The 16,956-nt window shown below is 43.0% G+C and overlaps 1 protein-coding gene across 2 annotated transcripts in view; it reads left to right on the plus strand.

The window, feature by feature from the left end:
• Positions 1 to 7,783: 7,783 nt before the first annotated feature.
• LOC106824320 (low-density lipoprotein receptor-related protein 2-like) overlaps positions 7,784 to 16,956 on the plus strand; it is a 47,926-nt gene continuing 38,753 nt past the window's right edge. For both annotated transcript variants that reach the window (XM_044760640.2, XM_070499887.1), the window contains exons 1-6: positions 7,784 to 7,945; positions 10,633 to 10,746; positions 12,448 to 12,567; positions 12,958 to 13,194; positions 14,024 to 14,137; positions 15,204 to 15,323. In XM_044760640.2, coding sequence (XP_044616575.2) covers positions 7,870 to 7,945; positions 10,633 to 10,746; positions 12,448 to 12,567; positions 12,958 to 13,194; positions 14,024 to 14,137; positions 15,204 to 15,323 — 781 coding nt within the window. In that variant the 5' untranslated portion in view covers positions 7,784 to 7,869. The remainder of the gene's footprint in view (positions 7,946 to 10,632; positions 10,747 to 12,447; positions 12,568 to 12,957; positions 13,195 to 14,023; positions 14,138 to 15,203; positions 15,324 to 16,956) is intronic.

The following is a 16,956-nucleotide window of genomic DNA, read 5'->3' on the forward strand; positions in this document are numbered from 1 at the left end:
AGCCAGTCCCTATGGTGGGGTGCCTGCCCTGGCTGAATGGATTAAATATGTGTTCTAGTGGGTGTGGCAGATCTCAGGGCTAACAGGCCAGGAGAAGAACTCCAATGGTGTCTGCCAGTGTCTGTGTCAGCACACCTGTACTAGTCACAAAAATGGCTGCCACCAATGTCTCAGTCTCTGGAGAGGTCTCACCTCCGTCTGAGATGCACCCAGAGCCTATCAAGTGTGAAAAGAATCTCTTTTCACCCAAGGACTGCTCCCACGTAGAGGCCTTCATCCTTGCCTTTTCCTCTGCCTATAACCTTCTTTCTTTAGATATCCTTATAGCTCAGTCCCTTACGTCCCTTAATTGGAGTCTTCAGAACATTCACATTCAATGTGATTATTAAATCAATAATCATAAATCCAATCTATGCATTTCAATCTACCCTCTTGTTATTTGTTTTCTATTTGTCTCATCTGTTCTTTGTTTCTTTTTTCCTTTTCTCCTGCTCTCTTTTGGATTTATTACACATTTTTTGAATGCTGTTTTATTTCCACTGTTGACTTATTAGCAATGCCTTTTTGTTTAATTTTTTTTTAGTGGCTGCTTTGGAGTCTATAATACACATCTTAAACTTATCACAGTCCAGCTTCAAATAATGTTAGACCACTTTACGAACCTCAGTGCACTTAAACCTTTTACAACCGCATAACTTCCATTCTCTCCTCTTGTCGTTTGAGCTGCTGTCATACATTTTACTTCTATATATATCATGCATTCCAAAATTTATTATTATTTTTGGTTTAAACTGTCAACTATCTTTTAAAGAAAATTAAAAATGAGAAATAATAGTTTATATTTACCTTTTTCTTAAAAATTTCTAGTGCTCTTCATTCCTTATCTAGATCAAGTTTTTATCTGGTATCATTTTTCTTCCATCAGAAGAAATTCCTTTAATATTTCTTATAGTGCAGGTCTCCTGGTGACATATTCTTTAAGTTTTTGTTTATATGATAAATTATTTATTTGGCCTTCACTTTATTTTGCCCATTCACTTTTTATGACTATAGAATCCTAGGTTTGACAGATGTTCACTAAATTTTGTTTTTCTTTAGCACTTCAAAGATATTGTTTCATTGTCTCCTGGCTTGCATAGTTTCTGATGAGAACTCTGCTAACTTTATTTTCTTTATTACACTACACATGCATTAATATTTTTTCTTTATCACTGATTTTCAGTTATTTGGTTATGATGGGTCTTCCTGTGGTATTTTTGTTTTTATCCTGCCTCGGTTTATTGAGTTTCTTGCAATGTGGGTTTCCAAATTCATAAAATTTGGAAAAATTTCTATTTCTTCAAATATTTATCTATCTCCTCCTTTTTTCTTGAGACTGCAATTACATTATGTTACACAGCTTGCTATTGTACCGCAGGTCACTGAAACTCTCTTTATTTGTTTCAGGTTTTTTTCTCCTTATGCTTCATTCTAGGAATATGCTATTGTTATGTCTTCAAGTTCACCAATCTTTACTTCTGCAGTGTCTAATTACTTATTAACCCCATCCAATTAAATTTTCTATCTCCAAAATTTCTTTTTGGTTCTTTTTAATAATTTCCTTTTCCCCCTTCATTATAGTGATGTTTTCCTTTACATCCTTGAGCATACAGAACACATATATATAATAGCTATTTTAAGGTTCTTTTTTCCTAATTCTAATATTTATGTCATTACTGTTTACTTTTTCCTCTGGTTGTTCTTTTTTCTCCTGCTTTTTTAATGTTTATTTTTTATTGGATATCAGATATTGTGAATTTTACATTGTTGAGGTCCTTGATTGTGTTGTTTTCTTTAAAAAGAGCATTGGGCTTTTTATGGCAGGCTAAGTTAGATTTGGATTAGATTCATCATTTTGAGAGTTGTTTTTAAGCTCCTTTAGGGCAGGTTTAGAGTACCCTTTATTCTAGGACTGTTTTTGCCTCACTTATAAGCTGTGGGCCTTCTGGAGTCTCTACCAAATGTCTTTACATTCACTGAGGTCTCTTCATTCTAGCTGGAGGGAACACAAATGATTCCCAGCCTTGCCTGAGATTTGGAAATTGTTTTACAACTTCTCAATAGTTATTCTTTCCTCAGAAATTGTTTTTGTCCAGGTTCATGGAGCTTCACTCTTTGCATACACAGATCGATTCAGCCTCACACTCAAGGGACTCACTATGCACATTTTTAAAACTCTTTTTCTTTACAGTTCCTTTCTCTTTGGAACTCTGTCCTTCAAATTCTAGCCTCCTTGAACTCAGATCTCTGTCTCCTCAACTAAGCATGTCTTCCAGGCTCTATTTAGGGTCCCTCTCCCCAGGCATCAGTTTGGAAACTGCCTCCAGGCAGAAAGCCTGGGCAATGAGAGGGCTCAATTCATGTGCTTCCCTTCTCTCAGTGGTCACAGTTCTGAATTGCCTGTAGTCCAATGTCCGAAAATAATTGTTTCTTATATTTTGTTCAGTCTTCTAGTGGTTTATGGTGGGTGGGCATTTTGAAACCCTGTTATTCTCTTATGGTCAGAATCAGAGGTTTTCTCTTGTCTCCTTTAAACCTTTGGCCGAGTGATACCTCTCAGTGAGGTGTCTCATGACAACACTCTTTGAAATGGTAACTCTTCCCCACCCCCTCACCAGCACGCCATATTCCTTTTCTCTGTTTCCTTTTGCTCCATAAGAGTTAGTTATCACTTTATTACATACTATAAAATGCAATAACTTATTTCATTTATTGTCTATCTCTCCCAACCCCTTCCCCAACCACCGTTACTAGAATGTATGCTCTGTAAAGACGTATAGTTTTGTCTGTTCTGTTCACTGATGTAGCCTCAGTACCTAGAATAGCACTTGGAACATAGCAGGTATTCAACAATTTGTTGAGTGAATTCGAGAAAGGCGTGAATTTTTTTCTTTTTATTGAGTTCATAATAGTTTACATCAATGTGAGGTTTCAGTTGTACATTATGTCTTGTCTATCACCACGTAAGTGCTCCACTTCACCCCCTCTGCCCACCCCACCCTCCTTCCCTTGGTAACCACTGAACTGTTTTCCTTGTCTGTGTGTTTGTTTCTATTTCACATATGAGTGAAATCATCTGGTGCTTGTCTTTCTCAGTCTGGCTTATTTCGCTTACCATAATACCCTCCAGGTCCATCCATGTTATTGCAAGTGGGATGAATTTGTCTTTTATATGGTATGGCCGAGTAGTGTTCCATTGTATATATAAACCACATCTTCGTTATCCAATCATCAGTTGATGGGCACTTGGATTGTTTCCATGTCTCAGCTATTGTGAATAGTTCTGTAATGAACATAGGGGTGCATATGTTACTTTCGATTGTTGATTTCAAATTGTTTGGATAGATACCCAGTAGTGGGATAGCTGGGTTGTATGGTAGTTCTATTTTTAGATCTTTAAGGAATCTCCATACTGTTTTCCATAGTGGCTGCACCAGTTTGCATTCCCACCAGCAGTGTATGAGGGTTCCCTTTTCTCCACACTCTCTCCAACATTTGTTAATTTTAGTCTTAGTGATTATAGACATTTTAACAGGCATAAGGTGGTATCTTAGTGTAGTTTTGATTTGCATTTCCTTGATGATTAGTGATGTTGAACATCTTTTCATGTGTTTATTGGCCATGTGTATATCTTCTTTGGAGAAATGTCTGTTCATATCCTCTGCCCATTTTTTGATTGGGCTGTTTGTTTTTTTATTGTTCAGTTGTGTGTTCCTTATATATTATGGAGATTAACCTCTTGTCAGATACATCATTTGCAAATATTTTCTCGCAATTGGTGGGTTGTCTCTTTGTTTTGATCCTTTTGCCTTGCAGAAGCTCTTTAGTCTGATGATCTCCAACTTGCTTATTTTTTCTTTTGTTTCCCTTGTCTGAGAAGACATGGTATTCGAAAATATCCTTTTTAGTTTGATGTCAAAGAGAGTACTACCAATATTATCTTCCAGGAGTTTTATAGATTCAGGACTTTTCTTCAAGTCTTTGATCCATTTTGAGTTTATTTTTTGTGTAGGCCATGAGATAATGGTCTACCTTTATTCTTTTTCATGTGGCTGTCCAGTTTTCCCAACACCATTTATTGAAGAGACTATCTTTTCTCCATTGTATATTCTTGGCACCTTTGTCAAAGATTATCTGTCCGTAGAGGTGCAGTTTTATGTCTGGGCTTTCAGTTCTGTTCCATTGATCTGTGTCTCTGTTTTGGTACCAGTACCATGCCATTTTGGTCTCTATGGCTTTGCAGTATATTTTGAAGACAAGGATTGTGATACCTCCAGCTTTGTTCTTTTTTCTCAGGATTGCCTTAGCAATTTGGGGTCTTTGGTTGCCCCATATGAATTTTAGGATTCTTTGCTCTATTTCCATGACGAATGTCATTGGGATTCTGATTGGGATTGCACTGAATCTGGAGATTGCTTTGGGTAGTATGGACATTTTAACTATGTTTATTCTTCCAATCCATGTGCATAGAATCTCTTTCCATCTCTTTATGTCATTATCAATTTCTTTCAGTAACATCTTATAGTTTTCATTGTATAAGTCCTTCACCTCCTTGGTTAAATTTATTCCTAGGTACTTTATTCTTTTTGTTATGATTGCAGATGGAATTGTATTCTTGAGTTCTCTTTCTGTAAGTTCGTTATTGGAGTATAAAAAGCAACTGATTTTTTGTAAGTTGATTTTGTACTCTGCAACTTTACTGTAGTTGTTAATTATTTCTATTAGTTTTCCAGTAGATTCTTTGGGGTTTTCTATATATAAGATCATGTCATCTGCAAACAGCAAGAGTTTCACTTCTTCACTCCCTATTTGGATTCCATTTATTCCTTTCTCTTGCCTAATTGCTCCAGCCAAAACCTCCAGTACTATGTTGAATAAGAGTGGTGATATTGGGCATCCTTGTCTTGTTCATCTTCTCAGGGGGATGGCGTTCAGTTTTTGTCCATTGAGTATGATGTTGGTTGTGGGTAAAGGCATGAATTTTTATGCTTGTCCTTAGAGGACCTGCATCAAAATATTTGATAAAGAAACTATAAGAAATACAAAAGAGGTGTACAATACAATTGCTGTGTTTAGGAAATTTCAGGTAAGAAATCAACAGATTCATTTCTGTTAAACCAAGGTCCTCACGGCAAAGTCTAATTGAGTGCTGCGATGTGTAGTGCAGGTGATACTCATTGAGGAGGTCTCCATGGAGAATGGGACACATGGAGGAGGTGAGATGGGCCAGGTCTTGCAAGAACAATGAGGTTTTGTTAGGTATGGAGGGATAAGGAAGAGCATTCTGAAAAGGCTTATCTTTCTTTACATCCCCTAAACACATCCACTTCCATGATCCTTATGCTGATGACAAACTTAGAGGTTACTTTCTTTTAGTCAGAAGATGGGGAGAAGCAGAAGGACTGGTGACGGACACAATGAAGGAACAGTAAAGTTAGGAGAAGAACAAGAATAAGGTCTCAGGGGATCTATACTAGTGCCCTGTTGCTGCTGTAACAAATGACCACAAACAGTGGCTTAAGACAACACAAACTTATTCTCCTAGAGTTCTGGAGGTCAGAAGTCTGAATAGGTATTATGCGGCAAAATCAAGGTGTTTGCAGGGCTGTGTCCCTTCTGGAGGCAGTAGGGGGAATTCATTTCTTTGCCTTTTCCAGCTTCTAGAAGCTTCCCACCTTCTTCGGTGCCTGACCCCCAGCCAGCAATCGCATCACTGCAACCTCTGCTTCCATCATGGGATTTCTTTCTCTGACTCTCCTGCCGTCCATTTCCCTTATATAGACCCTCATGATTACCTTGGCTCCACCTGAATAACCTGGACTATCTCCTCATTTTAAAACCCTTAATTTAATCAATCCTAAAAAGTGCCTCTTGCCATGGAAGGGAACACATTCATAGGCTCTGCAGATTAGAAGGTGAACTTTTTTGAGGGGCATTATCCTGCTTACCACAAGCTGACAACGTACATTTAAAAGATGAAATGTCAATGTGGGGGGACACATAGGAAAGAAGGACAACACACATCACTAAGAAAGAGTGAGTCCAAGAATATAATAATTTAAAGACAAATATAAATGGTATTTAAATTACTTGTCACTCATCATCTATGTCTGTGGCTTCCTCAGATGGTACGGGTCATTAGGAGCTGATGCTCACTGTTTATGACAATAATAAAGCTGCCATTTATATGGATTTATAATCTCATTCAGCTGAGATTTAAACCCAGGGTCTACCACTCTCCAATCTCAGATACTTACCACCAACTTCCACGCCTTCCTATGAGGAAAACTAGTCCATATTCTGATAACTCTGAATTGCTCAGAATCACGGAACACCATTAAACATCTGAAATAATCTGGTGCCAAAGCAGCAACATTTCTGCAGAAGTCAATATATCTTAGGAGACTTTTATTAAAAGCAGAAGGGCCCTTTTAATTGGCTTATGCAATCAAAGCATACAATGAATTTAAGGAAAACTTCAGAGCATATGGCATTCCAATGTCTCCAAAGTATAGTTTGATGGGACCGGCAGCGAACATGAGGAGGAGGTATGATTTTTGAAAAGCTGTTGGAGTATTGTGTTGCAAATAAAATCTAAGAAGGCATTTTGCAATTCACTTTTCTGTTTCTATTTTTTTCCCGTGTTTTATTGCTGCCTTTCATTCCCAAACACTATAAATGTTCCTTGCCAGCTTTACATTCCAAATTCTAACTCCATGTGTTCTCTCCAAGAATCTGACACTCACTTCTCCTGGTGTACTGGAAAGAAGGAATGTCACAGTTTAGCTAAGTAAGGGGGGGGGGGGGTAGGGTGGCCGGTGCCTGTGGGAATGTGTCAAGAACTCTCATTTTTATCCATCGTTTCAGCCCCAAAAGGCAGCATTTGGATTAAAAGGCCCCTAAATTCTTCCAGTCCTATGAGTCTACGACCCTACAGGGATGTGGTTTGACTCTGGTTTGGACCCATCAAATTCCATACGCGTCCAAGTTCAACCGTTTGTTAAGACATGCCGCTCCTGGCAGTGATACAGTCTGAAAGGGGAGCAGTGTTTTTCAGGGCTTTTGTGCTGTTACTGTTTGTATTTACAGCTTGCTGATCACCAACCAAAGATGACTGAAGTCTCAGAGCTGTGATCACAGACCGAGGTCAGGAAGCCCTGATTCTGCCCAGGCGCGCTGGGATGACAGGAGGCAGACAGGGAGTCCTCGCAGAGCACAGCCCCAGACACCTGCAGTCACAGTGACGCCCTCAGCTCGGAGCTATTGAGCCCTTGCTTTCCAAAGTGAGGTCCGAGGACCAGCATTGAAGAAGGCATCACCCGTGAGTTTGTTGGACATAGACTCAGACCCGCAGGATGAGCGTCTGAGCGTTAAGATTTCCAGATGACTTGTGTGCACATAAAAGTTTGAGAAATCTTGAGTTAAGTGTGGCTGACCACCCCTACCTTGCCCCTAAGGGTGGCAATGGCAGGCCCTGAATTGGCTGAGTGTCTGCTGTCCCACTGCAGGAGGGGACACGGAGCCTCGGCTACTCCTCGCCCCTAAGAGCAGCGGAGGGACGGATGCGAGGCGTTGCGACGCTGCCGCAGCCCCGCTCCTCCCCGGCCAGCTCTTCCCTGGGAGATTCCGCGTCCCCCTCCCGCCTCCCGGCCCTTACACCCCCGCCACCAGCCGTCCCCAATGAGCGGCGACGGCGGGAGTAAAGCCCGCCCCGGGCGCCCCCTGCGCCCCGCCTGCGGTTCCCTCGGGCGAGCGCGTCTCCAGCCCGGAGGCGCCGGTACTCAGGGCGGGGTCTCCCGCGCCTTGTCCCCTCTTGTCCCCTCCACAGGCATGGGGCGCCAGGCGCTCCTTCTGCTCCTGCTGCGGGTGCTGGCCGCGCTGGGCGGCCTGGGGGGCTCCGGAATGGGTAAGTAGGGCGCCCTGGAGAGGGGCTGCACTCCACGCTGCGGGGACCAGGGGTGGCGGGCTGCCGGGGCGCAGCAGGGCGGGGGAGGCACAGGGGAGCTTGGGGCACCCGTGCTGGGCGGGCGCGGCGTCCCCCCAGCCTCCGCATTCTGCAGGACCTTTTATCTAGGAGGGCGAACCTGGGCCTCCTCGAGAGGCGGCCGGGTGAGTGGCGTGACCCTCCTGCTTCTCGGCCCTTTGGCCTGGGTTGGTGGCAGGGTAGTGGGCTCAGGGGACGAATTCGGTGTCTTTTCCTCTCATGTTCTCAAGCAGGTGGGAAAGGGAGCTCTCGCCACACCTGAGTGCGGGGTGCACCCTCCCTTCCAGGTTCTTCCTTCCTCCAGCGTCTAGGGGAGGCCGAGTGGGATGCACTTTCTAGCCCTGGTCTCAAAGAGGCCCGTCGCCCAGGTCTACCAGGCAGCAAATTTAGCTTCTTGGAACCCGGTCCCTCGGGAAGACGGACCTCACTCCAGAAACGGATCTGGGGAAGTGGCGTGGGCCTGAGGTGCCGTTAGGAAGCAACTTCCGGGGGCACTTGTTGATAGCACTCAGGTTTAGGCAGACCCCAAGGCAGAGGAGAGGTGAGTCGGGGTCCCAGGGTAACCGAGACACCCACAGTTCCCAAACGGGCCTGGCTGGTGAGGTAGCCAGGTGTAGCAGGTGCCCGGGGTGTGTCCAACGGCCTGGCCTGCGGACTTGTGGATCTGTCCGGCAGGTGCTCTGATTGGCCCTCACAGAAGGAAGGCAGGTTTTAAATCATTTTAACTTATGCAGACTCTCTTGGTCAAGGTACAGTTAACTAGTTTGGGGAAGGTGCCACTTAACAACTGGGTTGTTTATCTTCCAGGAAGGATTCTAACCCTCAGATTTTTGCCTAACCTGGTGGAGCATCTCTTGTAACAGGAAGTCCTTGTCCTGTGTGGTCTGTTTGCACCACTCCTGAAACAAGACTTAAAGTTACTTGTGTTTTTTACTGAGCAGTGGTTTCCAATGCCTTCTGGTATGAAGACATCTTTATGAGGTCTGTTTTAGAGCAGCACATGATCACTGTACTTTGTTTATTGATAAGCTATGAGAAAGCTACCATAGATTTAATATGCAAATAAATACATTCATAAACAAATTTCTTATTATTCACAGTGAGCATCTACCTAAATTTGAACAGTAATGTTTGAGACCCATCTGCAGGTGACATGTAGAATCTGTGCGCACATTGCTCTCCAGACTGAGACTCAGCAGGGCCAAATGTCGTTCAAAGTGTGACTCACCCCGCAGTGTGAGTCTTTGAGGGCTGATTGCAACCCTAATTGGGATCCTTCTGGAAGGATCTGCTGGAAGAAGGAGCAAAAGAGTTAATGCTTTGTGAGCATTTGTGTGGTGGGCGCTGTGCCAAGTGGCTTTGTGCTCATTTAATCCTTGAATCTTCTTCTTGGGATCACTTATTTACTAGCCTCATTTTACAGACGAGAAAACTGAGGTCAGAGAGAGGAAGTAACTCTCCCAAGGTTGTTGTTGGTAAGTGTTCTAACCCAAACTCCAGGCTGGATAGCCTGACGACTGAGCCTGCGCTGCCATCTTAGTGGTTGCTGACGTCACCTCCTCTCGATTTCATGGTTTTGGTCAAGTCAAGAGAGATTGCCTGGATGGATGTGAGGAGATGGCAAAGTTGTTAGCTATCCATTAATAAACAATACTTCCTGAGTATTTTATTAGAAATGCTTTTCATAAGCCAGGCTTTTAAAATCAAACATTGAGTGCTAAAAGCGCTGTCTTAGAGGGATACAAGACAAGGTATGATCCCTTACCAAAGAAGGTGAGTCTATGCAATGGCCTTCCATGGTCAACTTTCATGACATAGCTTTGCATACCACTTTCTATTCCATACGCACAAATTGTCCCTGGGAGTAGAACTTGCTGGTCTTCACTATATCTTGCAGAGACTTCTACCAGTACATGCCATGTGGTTTATGTTTTCTAGGAACCAAGGATTGGCATCTTCGCTTTGAAAGTTAGGACAATACGGTAAATTAAGTACAATCAGGCCTTCTTGATGCTTCCCTCTGGGGACCACATTCCATAACAGGCTTATTTTTGACCATGAATCATTCACGGTTGACAAACACAAGTTCATGACTTGAATAAAATTGATAGTAAAAATCAATCTCATGTAAATAACTGAAAACTTAGAAATATTTGTAACCAGGCTATTAGAGGCATTCTTAGAAAGATGGTAGGTAGGACCGAAAATCCTCCTCTCATTTTAAGATGTGTCTACACACGCCTAAAAGTGGAGTCAAGTACTTTGAACCTAGACCTCTAAACTTGCAACTCTTCAGGCTCTGAGTCTTTAAGACCAGACCAGAGCTGGAGGAAGCCAATCTACCCCATTCTGGTAGGAAAACAGGGAGGCCAATGGCAGTACTCCAGCAACAGCTCCACGACACCAGAAAAAATGGTTCCCAAGGATTGTCACTGGCGAATTTGTGTGGGTTTTTAGGGTATGGAATCCCCCTAGTGTTCTCCTGGACATTAGATGAAAGAAGGTCTTTCAAAATGACGTTTGACTACAGCTTATCATGAAAAGGTGCTCTCTTGTACCCAAAGGAGCCAGGAGCTCTCATGGCTTTGCTTCTTGGCCCTCCAATGCAGATGAAGTCAAGTGTAACCTGACGAGGCAAGCTGCGTGTGGTGGAAGCTGCATTCCTGTGGCCTGGCTCTGCAATGGCGAGCAGGAATGCCCGGATGGGACCGATGAGCAGTGCGGTAAGCTCTTGTCACCACTGTGCCGGGTACTCGTCCACAGCTGGCCCTTGTGGCTCTGTGCTTGGTTGACAGCGTCAGTTTGCGTGGTCTGTACCCTCTTCAGGGGTATTCAGAAATATTGGGTGTTCTGGCTTGTTGCAGGCTTCCACTGAGTAAGGCCAGGGATGTTTCTTTAAGCGTTGGTAGCACTATTGTCAAAACAAATGTAGAGGGCTGGCTGGGATGGAAAATCCAGCCCAAGTCTGGCTCCTCACCTTAAATTCAGGCTTAGCCATGTGTGGCAGGTAGTCAAACTGGAATAATACAGAGATCCCTTTATAGGAAACCCTTGCCAACTCCAACACACACAATTACTTTTATATACGATAAACTAGTTCAACTTTTATATGCTTCAAGATTTTTGTATGACTGAAAAATCACCTTGTAAATTGAGTACAAAGAAAACTACAAAACCAATAGAAGCCAAGTTAGCCATTTTAAATGACTTGCTAAAATAAAACTCAAATACTGGGGCCAGCCCGGTGGCGCAGCAGTTAAGTTCGCACGTTCCGCTTTGGTGGCCTGGGGTTCGCCGGTTCGGATCCTGGGTGTGAACCTATGCACCGCTTAGCAAGCCATGCTGTGGCAGGCACCCCATATATAAAGAGAAGGAAGATGGGCATGGATGTTAGCTCAGGGCCAATCTTCCTCGGCAAAAAGAGGAGGATTGGTGGCAGATGTTAGCTTAGGTCCAATATTCCTAAAAACATATAAAAATAAAACTCAAATACCTCTGTGCTAGGAGTGCTCAGAGCCCCAGAATGGACGCCTGAGCACCGGTATATGAGGAACCCTCTTAACAGATACCTCACGTCGTTGTGTAGTGCATATGAAAGGGGGAAATCCCTCGTTAAAGGAGGGAACCCCACCCCCACCCCCAAAGAGTTTGGCGAGGGCTATGTTCCTTTTCTCTACGTGCACGTTCCTGGGATGGTCACCTACTGTAACTAATTTAACATGAAACCTTTGATATTAAAACGTGTGACATTACAGGTGGAATAAAATTTCCTACTTGCAGAAATGCCCTGTATTCTGACCCCCATACACTTCACCCCAGCCCCCCAAGTTTGCTTGCTTCTGCCATAGGTATACGTAGGTGGAAATAATTGGAGGTCTCATTAAACCCCAAACCAGCAGTTCCCAGGTTGTTCTAGATCTTCATGCAGCCGCAAACGCCGATGGAGTTCAAAGAAGTGAACCAACGACACTAGAGTGTCCAATGCAGGGGCCACTAGCCACTTGTGGGGATTTAAGTTTATTTAAATACATTAAATAAAAGTAGAAATTCAGTTCTGTCGTACTAACCACATTTCAAGGGTTCAGTAGCCACAGGGAACTAGTGGCTGCCATTTTGGACCACACAGATATAAAAAGCTTCCATTGTCACAAAGTTTTATTGGACAGCGACGTTCTAGAAGAACGATGGGGAGGATAAGCTTTATTGATCTGCTAGGTCATTGTGCCTTGGTCAGGTAGGGGTACTATGTGATGTCAGGGGTGACATGAAAACGACAGTCAAGTTTAGGGTTGACTCCACTAGCAAATTGGGAATTATTCTTTGGCTAATGAAAATACTTAATATGAAATCCAGATTTACAAGCTGCTAGTGTCCTGACATCTCTTCCTTTCTGCCTCTTCTCGAACACTGCCGCTGGCCCCAAGAGGAAATATGTCACGGACATCCACAGGCCTGGCAGTGTGATGACGGGAAATGCATTTCTGTTAGCTGGCTTTGTGATGGTGTTGGTGACTGCTTAGATGGCTCCGATGAGGCTGACTGTGGTATGTGTAACTTATTCTTATCTTTAGTCGTGTTCTGTTTCTTAGTAACATTGATTAACGTCAACCATATTAGGTAAACCAAGTCACTCAATAGCCTATGCCATACATGCTAAACCCAGATGTTAAATTGTCTTTGGCTTTACAGGTGACTTTTTTTACCCACTTCTCCATTTTTCAAAGTTATATAAAGTAGATTATCAGCTTTATTGACTTTTTTTAAACTTCTTTAGGGTGAAACTTCAGTATACAAAATTGTAGCCACTTCTCCAATGGCTACCATCTCTTTCAGTTCTTGGTTTTCCATAGACTAAATACATGAGCAAACTATAAGTCCTATAAAAAGTTCATAATATAGCAGTCTGTCTCACTGAGCCAACTCCTTCTTTTTAGAGAGATTGACAGGGTGTCCAGACCAAAAAATCCAATGTCCAGGAAATTCTCAGTGTCGTGATGCCTGGGAACTCTGTGATGTCCATGACTGTGAGGATGGGTTTGACAAAGCGCGCTGCGCTCGAAACCATTGCCTGGCTGGCCAGTGGCAGTGCAAGAACAAGGTGTGTGTCATGGATAGCTGGAAGTGTGATGGCATCGACAACTGTGGGGACTCCTCAGATGAGGAAGTCTGTGGTGAGTCTCCCCTGATGCCCGACTTTTGTTTAAAGGGAAGTTTGTACTATATGGGCTGCTTTCTGCAAGTTGCATTTTAATGCCTATGACTGAGACTGCCATCCTATATCTAAAACAGCATCTTTCCTAGCAATGGCCAAGAGTTAGTTATCCATGGAAACATGGGGCAGTCTTAAATAGTAACTCTGCAGTGGGCACTGTAAGCATTGCCTGGAATGCTTCCACTATTCAGTTATGGCCAACGCACAGAACACCTGAGCGTCAGCATCTTAATGAGGCCTCCTAACAGATGCCTCACCTCCTTGTGTAGTGCATACAGAAGGGGAAGATTCCTCCTGAAAGGAGGAGACCCCCAAAAGAACTTGGTGAGGACCGCATTTCTTTGGCCCATATACACAATGCAGTGGAACCTCCAATTTCTTGGTGAAGCACAATCCCATTCAATCTTTCTTTTCTAGAGTTAAATCTGCAATGTTGAATATATTCAAATTCTAACATTTTTCTAATAAAGTATAAGATGGTTTCTTGGGAGACTACTTCTTTTAGGGCTAGTGTTGACTAACTGTAATGCCATATCAATTAGAAATATTAATACTAGTTCACTTAAATTTTAATACTATTTCAATTCAGTGCCCAGAGGTCTTAACATCTTTGTTATCAAGTCTTATGTCCTAATTCCCTGAAACTCTACTTAAAAAGATAAAACTTTCTTTCCTACCTAGACTTGCCTTGGGTTATAGAAATATTGCCGCCTTGCTCACTGTAAGACTGGTCTATTTCTACCCCCACCATAAGTATTAGTGAAAAAGAGTCCTAACTTCCTACACAGCTTCCTGTCCAGAAGGCATGGTTAGATGTGATGAAGGCAAATGCATCCTAGAATCCCTGATGTGTGATGGGGAAGCAGACTGCATGGATGGTACCGATGAACCCACTACATGTGGTAAGAATCCAGCTACTGGGCTTAACATATGAGTTGGGAGGATAAGATTAAGTAACTCAATGCCTTGGTTATCATAGGGGTCTGCTCTCTGAGAGAATGCTTGGACCCAAACTCCTACATAAGCAGTTATCCTTCAGTGATGGATCCCTTACACTTTACAAGTTCCAGCCCTTGGCGTTAGTCTCCTGAGTGTGAGCAAATGTTACCTGAGCTGTAAAACTTAGAGAGTTATTTTCCCTGAAGCTTCAGGGAAATACATTAAACACCTCAAACTATACAGTGCTCCTAAAATTCTGGAATAGAGAATACAGACTCTGCCACTGAGAAGCACATCATTTCTTGAAGACAAAATAGTGAATTCTTTAAGGATTTAACAGAGAAAGGACTGAGGAAGATAATTTCCTAGTGCGGAGGGAGGTGGGGGTGGTGGGCACTGAGCAAGCAGCTCTGGCTTTTAAACCCTTGTGTTTCTGGCTTAAACCATAAGTAGGGGTGGAGGGAGAGCGAGCATCTGTCCCCAGGTCATTTTGTTGTCTTATTTTCCCCCTAAAATCTGGTCTTAGACATGGATGATGAAACCTCTTTAGTACTGTTAAAGGCTTTGAAAGAAGGTTTTTACTAAAGGAACACATAAGAGATTCTAAGAACCTAAACAATGGGACAAAGTACAGCTTTCTGGTCCTGTATAGAGAACTTATTTGGATTAGTAAATTATTACATCACTTCCTGACATAAAGGTCCCAGCCACCCATAAATTCTCTAGAGAAAATAGAGAAGAGGGTGCTGGCCTCTCCCCCGGTGAACAATATACTAACACTTGGGATTGACCAGACCGTGGGCCTACACAGAAATGCCTTTCCCCTGCTCCATGACTCCTGGCTTTCCCTCTTCTCCAGTCTTCCCCTGAAACCGCCACCTTCCTAGGTAAGAGTTCTGGGTTAAAGGTTATTCTTAACCAGTCATCTATTCCTCATAGAAGTGTAGAGGCTTGTGTCACAACATGGTTTGCAAAACATTTGATCTTTACTGTGTTCAAGGGTGCTGACCATTGTCTTGTCTCTACCAGGTAAAAACTGCTCTCTGGCCAACGGGGGCTGTGAGGGGCAGTGCAGTGACACAAAGTGGGGTGTCCAGTGTTCATGTGGAACTGGATGGCAATTACAGCTGGACAGTCAGAGCTGTGGAGGTCAGAATTCATTTGGCTCATCTTTTTTTTTTTTTTTTTTTAAGGTTGGCACCTGAGCTAACAACTGTTGCCATTCTCCTTTTTTTTTCTGCTTTTTTCTCTTTTCTTTTTTTCTGCTTTTTTCTACCCCAGTACATAGTTGTGTATTTTTAGTTGTGGGTCCTACTAGTTGTGGCATGTGGGATGACACCTCAGCATGGCCTGATGAGCAGTGCCATGTCCGCACCCAGGATCCAAACAGGCGAAACCCTGGGCCACTGAAGCTGAGCGTGTGAACTTAACCACTCGGCCACAGGGCCAGCCCTTGGCTCATCTTTTAAAAAAAGTTTTTATTGAGGTCAGCCCAGTGGTGTAGTGGTTAAGTTCATGCACTCTGTTTCGGTGGCCTGGGGTTCGCTGGTTCGGATCCTGGGCACAGATCTACACACTGCTCATCAAGCCAAGCTGTGGAGGCATCCTACATACAAAACAGAGGAAGACTGGCACAGATGTTAGCTCGGGGCTAAATCCTCCTCACCAAAAAAAAAAAAGGTTTTTATTATAGTGAAATATACATAACATAAAATTTACCATTTTAATCATTTATTTGATCATGCCATCAGTTCAGTGACATCAACTACATTCACAGTGTTGTGCAACCATCGCCATTATCTGTTTCCAGAAGTTTTGCATCATCCCAACAGAAACTCTGTACCCACTAAGCAATAACGCCCCAGACCCCCTCTTCCCCATCCCCTGGTAACTTCTGTTGACTTTCTGTCTCTATGAATTTACCTATTCTAATACCACATGTAAGTGAAATCATAGAATATTTGTGCTTTTGTTTCTGGCTTATTTCACTTAGCCTGTCTTTAAGCCTCATCCATATTGTAGGATGTATCAGAATTTCCTTTCTTTTAAGACCAAATAATATTCCATTTAATATATATACCACATTTTATCCATTCATCTGTTGATGGTCATTTGGGTTGTTTCCACCTTTTGGCTACTGTGGATAATGTTGCTATTGTTGGGGAAGTGGGAGAATTCCGCCTCCCCCCCTTCACTTTCCCTTAAGGTTCTTATGGCTGGTCAAATAATTAAAACGGCAGGTTAGCAGGAGAAAAATCAAACAAAGTTTAATAACGTGTATACATGGGAGAAACTCAGGAGAAACTGAGTAACTCAGCCGTCTGGCCAAGGCTGCCTGTTTAAATATCTTCAGCTCCAGACAAGGAGGATGTTGGGGGTAGTGATTTGGGATTTCAGAGGGGAAGAAGACAACTTACATGGAGACGGAAATGCAAATGTTTGTTAAACAGGTTTTGCTGGGCCAAAAAATGGGTTTGTTGGTGTCTTTCTATCACACTTATTTCGTATTACACTATAGCTATCATATGGTATGAGCACCTTCTTGGAACAGGCCTTCTATGTTAAATTCAGTTAGGCAGTTTTAGTGGGGGAAGCTCGAACGTTCTTCGTGAGTCTTCTGAGCCTTTATTGTCTTCATCTCGAAATAATACACACACGAGAGTGGCGCATCTTGGGGTGGCCTGCCCTGAACCCCATCACTATTAACGTTGGTGAACAAGTATATGTTTGAGTCCCTTTTTTCAGTTCTCTTGGGTGTTCATTAGAAGTGGAACTGCTGGAT

This window comes from Equus asinus, chromosome 27 (genome assembly GCF_041296235.1).
Source record: "Equus asinus isolate D_3611 breed Donkey chromosome 27, EquAss-T2T_v2, whole genome shotgun sequence".
NCBI classification, from domain to species: Eukaryota; Metazoa; Chordata; class Mammalia; order Perissodactyla; family Equidae; genus Equus; species Equus asinus.